The 13,638-nt window shown below is 41.1% G+C and overlaps 1 protein-coding gene across 2 annotated transcripts in view; it reads right to left on the bottom strand.

The window, feature by feature from the left end:
* Positions 1–13,638, bottom strand: part of LOC126076909 (3-hydroxybutyrate dehydrogenase type 2) — a 47,346-nt gene that overhangs the window by 20,438 nt on the left and 13,270 nt on the right. For both annotated transcript variants that reach the window (XM_049885614.1, XM_049885615.1), the window contains exons 4-7: positions 10,089–10,185; positions 8,366–8,474; positions 3,179–3,239; positions 1,869–1,982 (exon numbers count right to left, since the gene is read on the bottom strand). In XM_049885614.1, the coding sequence (XP_049741571.1) occupies positions 1,869–1,982; positions 3,179–3,239; positions 8,366–8,474; positions 10,089–10,185 (381 nt within the window). The remainder of the gene's footprint in view (positions 1–1,868; positions 1,983–3,178; positions 3,240–8,365; positions 8,475–10,088; positions 10,186–13,638) is intronic.

The raw sequence follows: 13,638 nt of genomic DNA, 5'->3' as shown, positions 1-13,638 counted from the left end.
ACTTCATACATTCCACGTTCCAATTATAAATGGATGTTTACAGCTATTTCTTCTCATTTTGAGTTATGCCACATTAGCAAATGACGGTCCTGAATGCTTGACTCCATCCATGTCATTAAGGTCAACTCCACTCTGAAGAGGCTGCTCTTCCCCAGTCGTCTTTTGAGTGCCTTCCAACTTGAGGGGCTCATATTCCGCCACTAAATCAAACAATGTTCTGCTGTTATTCATAAGGTTTTCACTGGCTAAATCTTTTCAGAAGTAGACTGCCAGGTACTTCTTCCCAGTCTGTCTTAGTCTGGAAGCTAAAGTGAAACCTGGCCGCCGTGGGTGACCCCGCTGGTACCTGAATACTGGTGGCATAACTTCCAGCATCACTGCAACGTGCAAGCCCCACAGTACGACAAACTGACAGACACGTGGGGGGTGATCCCAGATCGCTTATATTTAATTTTTTTTCCAGTAAGGAAGTTAAAAATTCTTCTTAGGTACCCTGTATTCATTTTAGGTAGTTACAACCAGGTAAAAGGGTGTATCTATTTAGTAGACATACTAAACTACTAAATAACATACTAAATAACCCACAGTTATTTAGAAAATGAGAAGTTATTCCTAAAAAAAATAAGTTACTGAATGCTTCGGTTTGGGCACATCGAATGTCCTTTGTACAAATAGTAAGTTCTGCCCTTCTCCTTTCCTTCATATCAGAGGTTGGCACATTTTTTCAGGGAACAGCTAGAGGGTAAATATTTTTGGCTTTACAGGCCATTCAGTCTCTGTTGCAACTTCTCAATTCTAAGGCTGTGGCATAAAAACAGCCATAGCCAGTACATGAACAATGGGTGTGGATGTGTTCCAATAACATTTTACTTACAAAAATAGGCAGTAGGCCAGATCTGGACTGCTGCAGGCCATTGTTTGCTGACCCCTGCTTTATAACATAAAGAAAGGCTAATGCCTTCTTATTTATGACTGTAGTTTACCAAGAATTCTGGGAGGCTTCCTGTCATGAACTGAATTATGTTCCCCCGAAAATGTGTGCATCACTTTGGCTGGGCCATGATTCTGGATATTGTGTGATTTTCCCTATGTGCTATAAGTCCTGCCTCTATGATGTTCACGAGGGAGAATGGGCAGCAGTTATGTTAGTGAGGCAGGACTCAACTTATAGGACTAGATTGTGTCTTGAAGCAATCTCATAAGATATGAAAGATAGAAGAAAGCAGAGAGACAGGGGGACCTGATACCACCAAGAAAGCAGTACCAGGAGCAGAGTGTGTCCTTTTGACCCAGGGTCCCTGCACCTGAGAAGCTCCACAACCAGGGGAAGATTGAGGACAAAGACATTCCTCTAGAGCCGACAGAGAGAGAAAGCCTTCCCCTGGAGCTGATGCCCTGAATTTGGAATTTTAGCCTACTTTACTGTGAGGAAATAAATTTCTCTTTGTTAAAGCCATCCGTTTGTGGTATTTCTGTTATAGCAGCACTAGATGACTAAAACACTTCCCTTATTTTCTGACTCTCTTCCTGCTGTGCTGTGACATTGTCTACTTTCCATCTTTCCCCTGATGATCCCTGGTCTGCTTCTAAAACACCGAGCCCTGGTGAGAGTAGTCATAATTCTGAATTGCCCTACTCACACGGGTGCCATTTAAACCCTTTGCACTTGTGGCTCGTATTTAATGACTTACGATCTCTTCCCCAACTTAGGACTAGACTGTTAACCTTAGTAAGGCCAGATTCTTTCTTTTGAATTCTTCATGATGACAGAATACAATACAACAGGTGCCAAACAAGCTTATGTAGCTATCTTTCACAGTGGCGATTCGGGTGTTAGAAGGTTCACAGCCCTTCAATGCATAACTCACCTGGACACACACAGTTGCATCTGATGCCCTGCTGGATGAAGTCTGCAGCCAGGGACTTTGTGAGGCCAATCACAGCAGCCTTGGATGTGCTGTACACACATCTGTTCACAACTCCTGGGGGTGAGGACAAGGCTCAGCAATTGGAGGATAGAACAACAAGGTCTTTAGAAAGGGAACACAAGTTCAGTTTCTACAGGAGCCATTTTCATATATTTTCCACCCCCTTTTTAAGGGCCAGTTTCTGAATCTGGGAAAATGATATCAATATTGGCACAACTCAGTTGAGACTCATGTGTTGACGTGCTTATTGTTGTTGTTAGGTTCTGTCGAGTCAATTTTCGACTCAGAGACCCATGTGCCAGAGTAAAACTGCCCCATAGGGTTTTCTTGGCTGCAATGTTTATGGGAGCAGACTGCCAGGACTTTCTCCCACGGAGCCTCCAGGTAGGTTCAAATTGCCAAGGACTTAACTGTTGTGCCAATTGAGGTGCTGCCACTTATTTAAAGCAGTAGCCTTAGTTTTTCATCATCTGGTGGTGTAACTTTTAGGCAGATCTCAAAAGAAAACAAAGGTAAACAAAAATTAGATAAAAAACAAAACAGCAAGCCACCAAGGCTCTTGTTTTCATGCCTCTGATATGCACACTTAATACGTGTATCCTTGCAAAGAGAAGGAATGTTATCTCGGTGGTAGCTTTCTCATTGTAAACTAGACACAGACCCATCTGTGCCCAACTATGACATTATCTCCGTTTTGCACCATCTTAAGGAAAAAAAAAAAAAGCCCTTCAACTTGACTTCTCATTTAGGGCCCAGTTCAGTTGTCTTTGTGAAGCATTCCCCGAGGCAACAGGCAGGGTTACCTCCGTCTTACTTTTGACAGCACGTTATAAAAACTTCTGTTGTAATACTCTCATACTGTAGAAGATGCCTGTCTCTTGCCTTTTGGACTAAACTTTTTAGGGGGGCAGAGGCACATACTGGGTGCTCAATACATCTTTTTTGATTAATTAAATGGATAAATGCATCCTTCTCCCAGTTCAATTTTCATTTCCATATCATTAGAAGGAATATATAGGAAGGAAAAGAAAACACAATTTATTTAATTTTATGCATTATATATGTATATGAATGATTCACATCTAAGGCAAAAGGTCTGATAATTAAGGAACTTAACACATTTTTTTAAAAAGAAGTTTTGAAATTATGTGTGGGTTTAACGATCTCTGCTATGCCTGTTCTCAAAACCCATGGTGCATAAAGGCATTTTGAATATTAGCACTATGTTCCATCAAGTCAGACAGACCTACCTTTGATGCTGGAAGCCACAGAGGACATATTGATAATGTTGCCAGATTTCTCAGCAAGCATCTGCCAAAATAAATAAATATTAAAAAAAAAAAAATTTCATTCTGCAGGTTAAAAAATTTGCTGTTGTTGTTCTGTGTTGTCAAGTTGATCTCACTCATAGCAATTCTGGGAAGCACATTGCTAGGTCTTTCTCCTGTGAGCCACTGAGTGGGTTCAAACCACCAACCTTTTGGTTAGTGGCCAAGCACATAACCATTGCAACACCAGGTCAACAAGGGCTATATTTATGACTCCGGTTTTATCCTGAAGGCAATACAGTGATATTGAAGGTTTTATAGCAGAAGAGTGGCATGTCTAGATTTGGGGATTATGAAGGTCACTCTGGCCCATGCTGAGAAGGAGACCAGTCCTGATGCAGTAATTTACAGAAGCAGTGATAAAGGTGTCAACCAGGACAAAGACAGCAGAAATGTCTGTGTGTAACAGAGGTAGAGACGGAGTTGAGGTAGGTCGAGCAGGACTTGGTAAATGGTTATGTGAGATGGGAGTGTGCCTAACCCATCCAGACAGTGTCCCTAAGAACATCTCCTTCAGAATTCCCTCATGAAGATGTGAACTTTTTAAGAGCAGGGTCTTTGGCTGTTTTATTCACTGTTGGAGCCCCAGCAACTAGAAAGCGTACACGGTATGACTGTCTGATGAATCAGAATCTCCTGAGATGCGGATAGTGGGTCCTATCCCAGATGAATACATAATGAAAAAGCTACTATGGTTCAAGGATGTTTTAAATGAACTTTTACTTTATTCGAAAACACTCGTGGCGTACTGGTTAAGTGCTACAGCTGCTAACCAAAGGGTTGGCAGTTCGAATCTGCCAGGCGCTCCTTGGAAACTCTATGGGGCAGTTCTACTCTGTCCTATAGGGTCGCTATGAGTCGGAATTGATGCGACGGCAACGGGTTTTACGGTTTTTTTTTTACTTTATTAATTATAACATGTATGTCTGCTTAGAAAATAATATATTTTCCTATGTATAGGCATGTGCACACACTAATTGTACAGAAGAGCAAAGAGTCTAAAATAACCCTAAGGCATTGGGTTAGATGGACTAAAAGGATACACAGAGGGGGCTGAGGTGGCCAACCATGTCCAGGAAGACAGCAGGGAGAAAATAATACTTGACCGTGTTTTACGAAGGAGATCCGTTTCTAAGTCTGTCTTTAATTTGAATTTGTAGGTTAAGTCAGAACAGGTACATACAGTTCTTATCTAGCGTCAGTTATTCAAATGCTTGTCTTAGTATATATTTTACTTTCTGCGCATATAAAACACTTAAGAAACACTTCCAAACTGCACAATGTTTTCATGAGCATCACAAAGTAGTATGTTCATTATTACGAATCACTGTATTTAACTCAAAATTTTAATGTAATAGGCTTTATGGCAGTTCATTCTTAAATATGAGTTGCCTGTATGTCAGATGTTCGTAACCTGGGGACTGTTGGTAATAAAGGTGATCATAACAAAATAGGATCCTCATAAAATAGATGAAGAAAATATCACAGTGTTTAAAATTATTCTTTCTCATTCTAACAAATGGCATAATGCATTCTTAATACACACAGAATACATCAAAGCCAATTCAATATCTAAAGATTGAGCTTCAGTTTTTTGAAATGCAACAATTCCTCAGACAAGGTCTTAGAATATAGTCACCTAGGAGATGCCAGTGGTGTCTCTTAACAACTGTACTCTCCATTCAGCTCAGGTCCATCTGCCGATTGCAGAGCCCACAGTGCTTGCTCCAATCCATGCTGCCTTTCCAACATCAGCTCAGTACCTGATGTCACGGTATAATGCTCTTAGTGGCTCCCCATGCAAAAGCCCTCTTTGGCAAGTAGCAAATATGGTAAAGTTCTGTATGAGACCGATCCCCCAGAAACTCAGGGCTTAACCCTAACCCTAAGTGGGTCTAGAAAGAGCTCTGTAGAGTCCCTCTAGTTGTATCTAGTTATTCCTCCTCTGACCCAGCTCTTCTGTCCCTATTGACTTGGATCTCCAGCAATCCTATGCCTGGTCTCTATCTGGATTGACATCTAGACTTGCTTATTTATTCAACAAATGTTTGCTCAGCACTTCTGTTAGCTAGGGAGTCTTCTAAGTCCTGGGGATACAGCAAAAAAACAATCCCAAATCCTTGACCTAATGGATCTTCTCTTCTAGTGAGCCTTAGATACTGTGTCAACCTCTTCTTACAGTATTTTCAACCTGTTCTATGCCTTTTGACTGATCTTCCAGTCTTGGAGTGGTTTTCCATGTGTCTACCAATGAACAAAAATTTCCTATGAGTGTTCCTATATTTCGACCACCTCGCCTTTGAGATCTGCCCAGGTTCCAAATCCTGGCTTCCCCTGGAAAGTTCTAACCTGGCATATTTGCATCATGGTTAATGATTCAGAGGCTTCTAGACAATAACAGCTTAAAAGGATTGTGTAATCTATCGCCCTTATTTTTAGGTGATGAACAGATACTAAGAGAGAGGAAGTGGCATCTCCTAGGGCACAAGGCAAATTGGGGCCAGAGCCTGAGATCTGGAGTCAGGCTGGTCAGAGCCACATCAAACAAGTGGCACTGATTCCTTGTGATTCCTTATCCCAGCCATTAACATCTTTTGGGTTTTTTTTTTTTTTTTACAAATGAGTGTTACTAGTTCATATGGATTATTGTTCAGGTGCTTTAAAATCATAGGCAAACTCACTACTTTGAAAATTAGTGTTCGATATTTTAAAAAGTTAACCCTTACTTATAAGTCTACACATCAGCTCCTCTGTACCCTACACCTGCCTCCTTAACTGATCACCGAAAAGCACTGCTAAAGTCAAGTTGGCTGGTTTGGCAAATGAGTCTCACACACATGCAATAGTCATACCACCACCGTGACCATAGCCTTCCCCTTTCCCCACAGCCTCTGCTCCCCCCACATAGCACAAGCTAAGGATCTGCCTTCCAAGAACACAACCAAGTTCCAGAAAATATAGATTCTCAGGAACTTAAACAGGCAAACAAGCAACTTATAGTTTTAAAAACTTGCTTGCTTGACACTTAGTGGGCCCACATAAAGATCCTTTCTAGGCACTAAACTAATAGATTAAAAGAGAAAAAAACAAAAAATCCCCACAGCTAACTAAGCCAAATTAATAGATTTAAAAAGAAAAAAATCCTCATAGCTAACTAAGCCAATTTCTCTAGTTTTCCCCTAATGTTCACCTGAGTCCTTACAAACATTGAGTTGAAAGTTCATAGAAAAGTGTAAGTCCGGTTATACTATTAACAAAGCTGTCCTCCTTCCCTGAGTTTGCCCCTCAGTCTTCTAACCCAGCCCAGACAGAAGGGGAAAACTGCTCTTCTGCATTTCACTAGGGCTCTAGTTTACAACTTCAGCGGTGCTGGTTCTGTACTCAGTCAGCCCCTTTCATTGTGGGAGCCCGGGCCGCCTGCTCCCACAGACTCATAAACTCATTTGAAGTCAGGGCTGTGTATTCCTTGTATTTATATCTCCCAGAGTAACTAAAACGAAAAAAAATCCAAACCCACTGCTGTTGAGTTGATTCTGACTCATAGCCACCCTACAGAATGGAGTAGAACTGCCCCATAGGGTTTTCAAGGCTGTAAATCTTTGCAGAAACAGACTGCCACACCTTTCTCCCACAAAGGGGCTGGTGAGTTCAAGGGCTGACCCTTTGGCTAGCAGTTGAGTGCTTTAACTCCTGCACCACCAGGGCTCCTTTTCCCAGAGCACCTAGTACACTGATTTAAACCGAAAAGGTACTTAATGGTTGTCTGTAAAATAAAATTCAAAGCATCGATGAGTTGTTGTGTGAAGACTGGAAAATTCAATGGGTACAGTGGTAGAACTGTCACCTTCCCTGTGGGAGACCCTGGTTCAACTCCCAGCCCATGCAGCTCATGTACACCCACCACCTGTCTGTCAGTGGAGGCTTGTGTATTGCTACAATGCTGAACGGATTTCAGTGGAGATTCCAGAATAAGACAAAGTAGGAAGAAAGGCCTTGCCATCTACTTCTGAAAATCAGTCAATGAAAACCCTATGGATCACACGGTCTGATCTGCTACCAATCACAGAGATGGCACAGGAGAAGGCGGCATTTAGTTCTGTTGTACATGGGGTTGCCATGAGTTGAGAGCCAACTCGAAAGCAGCTAACACAACAACAAGAACAACAGGCTCAGGAGGAGTGCACCTCTGGCACACACTGCCCCTCACCTCTCCAGTACCTCTGTGGCTCAGCTAAACACCGGGGTGAGAGGAGAATATTCAAGGGAGATATCAGCAATGGAGTACACTCATCTTGGTGTGTGCCTAGATATGGACACTCAAGAAAGTGCTGAACTTCCGGAGTTCAAATCCTGGCTGTAACCACCTGCTAGTTATGTCACCTTGGGAGATACCTAATTTTTCAGTTTCACCCTCTATAACCAACCTTACAGAATTTGCTAGTTCCCACACCTGAAAGTCTCTCCCCAGATACCAGGATGGTTAGTTCCTGTACTTCATTCAAATTCCTGTGAAAATAATCTCCTTACCAGTGATACTCTCCTGAACCTCACTGATATCCTAGCTTATTTTTCTTCATAGTACTCATAACTACCCCACATATTACGTATTTATTCGATTACTTATTATGCTGTATCATCCCTTAATAATTTAATCTCCCTTATAGAAGGAACTTTCTTTACTTCACTGATTTCTTCTGTGCCTAGAAGAGAGCCTGGCACATAGAAAGTGCTCCATAAGTACTCCTCAAATGGATGAATGTTATTGTTGTTTTGTGTGCCATCAGTTCATTCCAACTCATAGTGACCCTAGAGGACAGAGTAGAACTGCCCCATACGGCTTTCTAGGCTGTAATCTTTATGGGAGCAGATTATCAGGTCTTTTCTCATGTGGAGCAGCTGGGTGGGTTTGAACCACCAGCCCCTCCATTAGTAGCTGAGTGGTTAACCATAAATGAATTGATTTATATAAAATGCCATGACATAAATGTTCAACCCATGTAAGTCAACACATGAGCTATTACCACTTTACAGCACATGGGGGCACCCTTTCTGGGCGCTCATTATAGAGACCTAAGGGGGTGCTTCTCCTAGGGGTGAAGCTCATCTTACTTTAGGAAGGAATGCCTTGATCATTAGGTACATGCTGCGGACGTTAAGATTCATCGTGAAGTCCCAGTCTTTCTCCTCACAGTCCAGGATGGTTCCATGATGGACAAAACTGGATGGGATTCAACAGTGAGAAAAAAATGATCAGTTAACAAATTTCTATTACCTGTCCTTATCATTTTTCCTTGTCATTTATTGACTTAAAACAATTGTTCCATTCTCTTACTGTGACTTTTAATAATTCAAGCTTGGTACTACTCAGTATATTAGGTTTGTAGGTATCTCAACAACTTAAGCTAAAAAAAGTTGTTATTTGAAACCAACATCTTTCTTTTAAAAGAGGAAGACAAGAATTTGGGATAACCAAATTCTATACCAAGGGCAGTAGAAACATCAATGCCACTGAAAACAAACAGATCAATGAGAACGTGGCACCTGCCCTGTGTGACTCCCATTAAAAGAGCAGCAGTGCCCCCAAGTGGCACAGATTTGACATTCTCAGGGGAACTCAAAATAGGAAGGAAAACAAGTGTCTCAGCATCTCAGGGTAGCACAGTGATGTTGCTACTGTATATGTACTTCTAACAGCTTGAGCGAACAAATCAGAAGTAAATGAAACCCTTAAAATAACCTTTGCTCTTTTTTCAGGTCACACTTCCTCAAGGAATGTTTCTAAACACTTGAATCCTTATTAATGTCCTCTGGGCCAAAGTTATATAATTGATGAAACACTATTTCCAGCAGTATTTTACAAGAAGCATAGTACTCGGTTTAATGAAAGGCAGATGTTCCCAATTTTTGGCACAGCAGTGCTCCCAGATCCTTTATCCCTCCCCAGCTCAGTGTTTCCATGTTGCAACTTTATACACAGAACAAATGGGATGACTGAATTGAACTTGCTGAATCCTACATGAATGATCAGAGATGGAATTGGAGCAATTACAGGCAGACACAGGCCGACTGCTCGTGTTTACTGTCCCTCTCAGGGTGACAGTAGTGACAAGCAGAACTGACACTTACAAAGTAGTAATTATATACATTCTCATGTGCCACTTTGCTTATGTAATGTTACATCTCTACTACTGCAGTGATTAAAAAAAATCTAGAGCCTTTTGATACATTTTTGTGCTTCTTCCTAACCATCTAAAAGAAAGAAAAAAAAAAAGCCTCAGTCTATCCATAGTTTATCATGGGTTATAATGTATGGAAATTGAAGTAATAATTTGTGAATAATCTATTTTATAAATAATCTGCTCATCCCTCATATGAGAAGTCCCTGGCTGGTGACGATAACGCCCTCAACTGCTAACTGAAAGGTTGGTGGTATGAGTTCACTCAAAGCGTAGGAAACCCAATGGCGCAGTTCTACTCTGTCCTATAGGGTCACTATGAGTCGGAATTGACTGGACAGCACAACAACAACAATAGGTTTCCATCTGCAAAAGTCTGATTGCAGTGATCACGTTACCTGCCTTAAGAAGATCGAAAGTTTTGTATTACTACTAGCTGTCTGGAATAGACTTTTAGGCTCTAAGTCTGTGCCAATTTCTGTGGCCATCTTACTTGCTGAATCTTATATGTAATGAAATGCTGTCAGAAATCTAGCCAGATTTCCAAGGAATTTATTATGGTTCACAATGAATAACTGCTACAATCTCAAAATGCTTTTAAGAGAAGTCATAAAAAACTTTGTATGAGAAAGTGAAATTAAAATGTTATGAATTACCCCGCAACATTAAAGAGAACATCAAGTCTTTCAACTTCATTGGCAAATTCATCAATTTGTTTCTTCTTTGTGACATCAAGAACACGAGTTTGAATACCTGAAAAATAGAACAAAAGACATGATTTACCCAGGCCCAGAATGTTCAGCATTGAAGATTTCAGCTATTTGAAAGTGTGAAGATTGCAATATCTGTCCAGTTAGGTCTTCACAGGAATGTTGATCCTCACTAAGGTGATATGCACCCATCTCGAAGTCTCTGGGTGGTACAAACATTTAAGTATTCAGCTACTAACCTGAAAGTTGGAAGTTTGAATCTACCCTGAGGCACCTAGAAGAAAGGCCCAATGGTGTACTTCCTGTTGAAAACCGTGTGGAGTACAGTGCTACTCTGAAACACTTAGGGTTACCATGAGTTGGAATTGACTTGATGGTAACTGTTTTTCTTTTTCTTTCATTTTTTTAATGCGGCCATTTTTAGAATCTTTAAGAATGAAAGCGAAAAGAATAAAAATCTTAAAGTCTCTACCTCCCCCCGCCCCCAAACTTCAGTACCTCTCTCTCTCTCTTTTTTATTCTCTCTCCTCTGAAGTGAATCAGGGTCTTTTTGAGTAATGACTTCACAGTGAAGAATGGATGATCAATATTATGTTTTCCTGTAGACCAGTAGTAATAACTGAAAGTAGACTCCTTTTAGCCCATTTTTCCTCCCAAGGCTGAGGCACAGGTACAGACATGCTGAATTACGCCTGTGTAAGGGGCGGCAGAGAGGTAAGGGGGTGAAGGAATTGGGGGTGGGACAGGACAAGAGATTGTTTCTATCCGTGAGCTTTTCTTTATGCCATTTTCATTTTCAGAAATTATTAGAAATGACTCTGTTGGCCAGGGGTACCATCACTTATTTCTGGACTAAATTGCAAAGAGAAGAAATGAGGGGACCAGAAGGTAGATGTGAGGGATCTGGCGAAGGGTCAGAGAGATATATCCTGTATGAGTTACTAAAGAAAACTCAACATTCCGTAATGAAAGCAGCAATTATTACTTTTATATATATAAAAAAAATATGGTTTATTTTATTTCCTCTTTGGATGTAAGAGAAAAGATTGATATGCAAAGAAACGGAGGACTGAAAGTGAGTTTCCACTTTACTTTGACTTGTTGGAATTATAACTCAACATAGTCTAAGAACTAATTTGTATGTGGAAGCTCTGGTGGCGTAATGGTTAAGAGCTACCACTGCTAACCAGAAGGTCAGCAGTTCCACTTCACCAGACGTTCCTTGGAAACTGCCCGATAGGGTCACTATGAGTTGGAATCGAATTAATGGCAATGGATTTTTTGGTTTAATTTGTGTTTGATCATATAACCTATTTTGCTGGGGCAGCTCACTTTCACAGGAGTTCTCTGTTCTGATTTCTTTCCAGGCAACTCTCAGTGAAGCCCTTAGATGTTGGTGTGTGCAGGGCTTGTCATAAGGGTGATACACGAGGGCTCTGTGGACAGGCCACTGTGGGCTGTTTCTTCAAGGGTTGACTAGGGTTTCATCCTTCTCCATTGTCAGTTTAAGACTTTCCACTAACTATTTTCCTAAGGATAAGTTCCAGGTTGTTCACAGCCACAGAAAATCCAAACCAGAAGCCTTTGGAAGCCCTTCCAGATACTGCCCACTCTCTCACCTGCCAGATCTCATCCAGTATTTTTTTTCACAAAGATCTTTTTAGGACCCACTATGTGTAAAAAAAAAAAAAAAAAAAAAAAAAAAAATTTTTTTATGTGTAAGGGAGGGAACCCTGGTGGTGTAGTGGTTAAGAGCTACAACTGCTAACCAAAAGGTCGGCAGTTCGAATCTACCAGGTGGTCCTTGGAAACCCTATGGGGCAGTTCTACCCTATCCTATAGGGTTGCTATGAGTTGGAATTGACTCGACAGCAATGGGTTTTGGATGTGTAAGGCAAGGAGCCCTGGTGGTGCAGTGGTTAGGCATTTGGCGGCTAACTAAAAGGTAGGCAGTTCAAATCCACCAGCCAGTCTTGGGAAATCCTATGGGGCAGTTCTACTCTGTCCTATAGGGTGGCTATGAGTTGGAATCAACTTGATGGTAATGGGTTTGGGTTTTTTTTGATGTGTAAGGCAAGGCAAGGACCCCTGGTGGCATAGTGTTCAAATGCTTGGCTGTTAACCAAAAGGTCAGCAATTCAAACGCACTAGCCACGCCTTGGGAGAAAGCTGTGGCAGTCTGCAGTCGACTTCCTTCCGTAAAGGTTACAGCCTTGGAAGCCCTACGGGGCAGTTCTGTTCTGCCTTTGTGGTCACTACAAGTCGGAATTGGCTTTGACTTTGGTTTATGTGCAAGCTGTCACTTTCCCAGGGCTGACATTCTCGTGGGTGGAATTCTTTCTTAAGTCCTGCTGATTTATGTGACTGTCTTCTTGAACCCATTCCCTTTTCTTTCACGTCCACTATCTTATTTCAAACCAGACAACTGCTAACTAAACCAAACCAAACCAAACCAAACCAAACCCATTCCAGTGAATTAATTCCAACTCATAGTGACCTTATAGGACAGAAAACCGCCCAATAGGGTTTCCAAAGAATGACTGGTGGATTAGAACTGCCAACCTTTTGGTAGTCAGCCGAGCTCTTAAGCACTGTGCTGCTACTATTCCAAATTAATTGGTCTCATGGTCTGGCCCCTCCAATCCACCATTTACAGTTGCAGTGGTGATTTATTAAACCTCAAATCTGATGATTTTCAACCTCCTGCCACCACCAAAAAACCTGTTGCCGTCAAGTCAATTCCGACACATAGTGACCCTGCAGGACACAGTAGAGCTGCCCCGTAGGGTTTCCAAGGAACGCCTGGTAGGTTCAACCTGCTGACCTTCTGGTTAGCAGCTGAACTCTTAACCACTGCGCCACCACAGCAACTTGTATTTCTTCTTCAAATACATAAACACAGCTGTGGTTTTGTTTGATTTATTTGTTTTTGCCCTTATTGTCTCTCTAACATAAAGTCTGATACACAGTAGACAACCAATAAATATGTATTGAACAAACTGAATAAAAACCCAACAAAACTCTGTACTATTCCAGAGTTTCTACCTAAGTCTACAGCCATGTTAAATAGAGCAAATTTGAACACACCTAAATAATTTGGATAATCTCTTAGAGTTTCTGATCATGAGATCTGATCTTTAGGCTAGGTTGTCTCTAATATGGTAGCCACTAGCCACACGTGGCCATTTAGCCCCTGAAATGTTGTTAGTCTCAACTGAGATGTGCTGCATGTGTAAAATATACATGGATTTCAAAGATTTGGTATGAAAAAGAATGTGAAATATTTCATTAGTCATTTTTTATATTGATTACGTGTTGAGATGATAATTTTTAGATGTACTGGGTTAAGGAAAATACATTATTAGAATTAATTTCACCTGCTTCTTTTTCCTTTTTTTAAAAAAGTGGCTATTAAAGAAAACTTAAAATTACACCTGTGGTTTGTATCACGTTTCTATTGGACAGCACTGCCCTACAGGGGAAGGAGAGAAGACAG

This window comes from Elephas maximus, chromosome 5 (assembly GCF_024166365.1).
Source record: "Elephas maximus indicus isolate mEleMax1 chromosome 5, mEleMax1 primary haplotype, whole genome shotgun sequence".
Lineage (NCBI taxonomy): Eukaryota > Metazoa > Chordata > Mammalia > Proboscidea > Elephantidae > Elephas > Elephas maximus.
The sequence above is the reverse complement of the archived record's forward strand: the minus strand, read 5'-3'. Positions and strand labels throughout refer to the sequence as shown.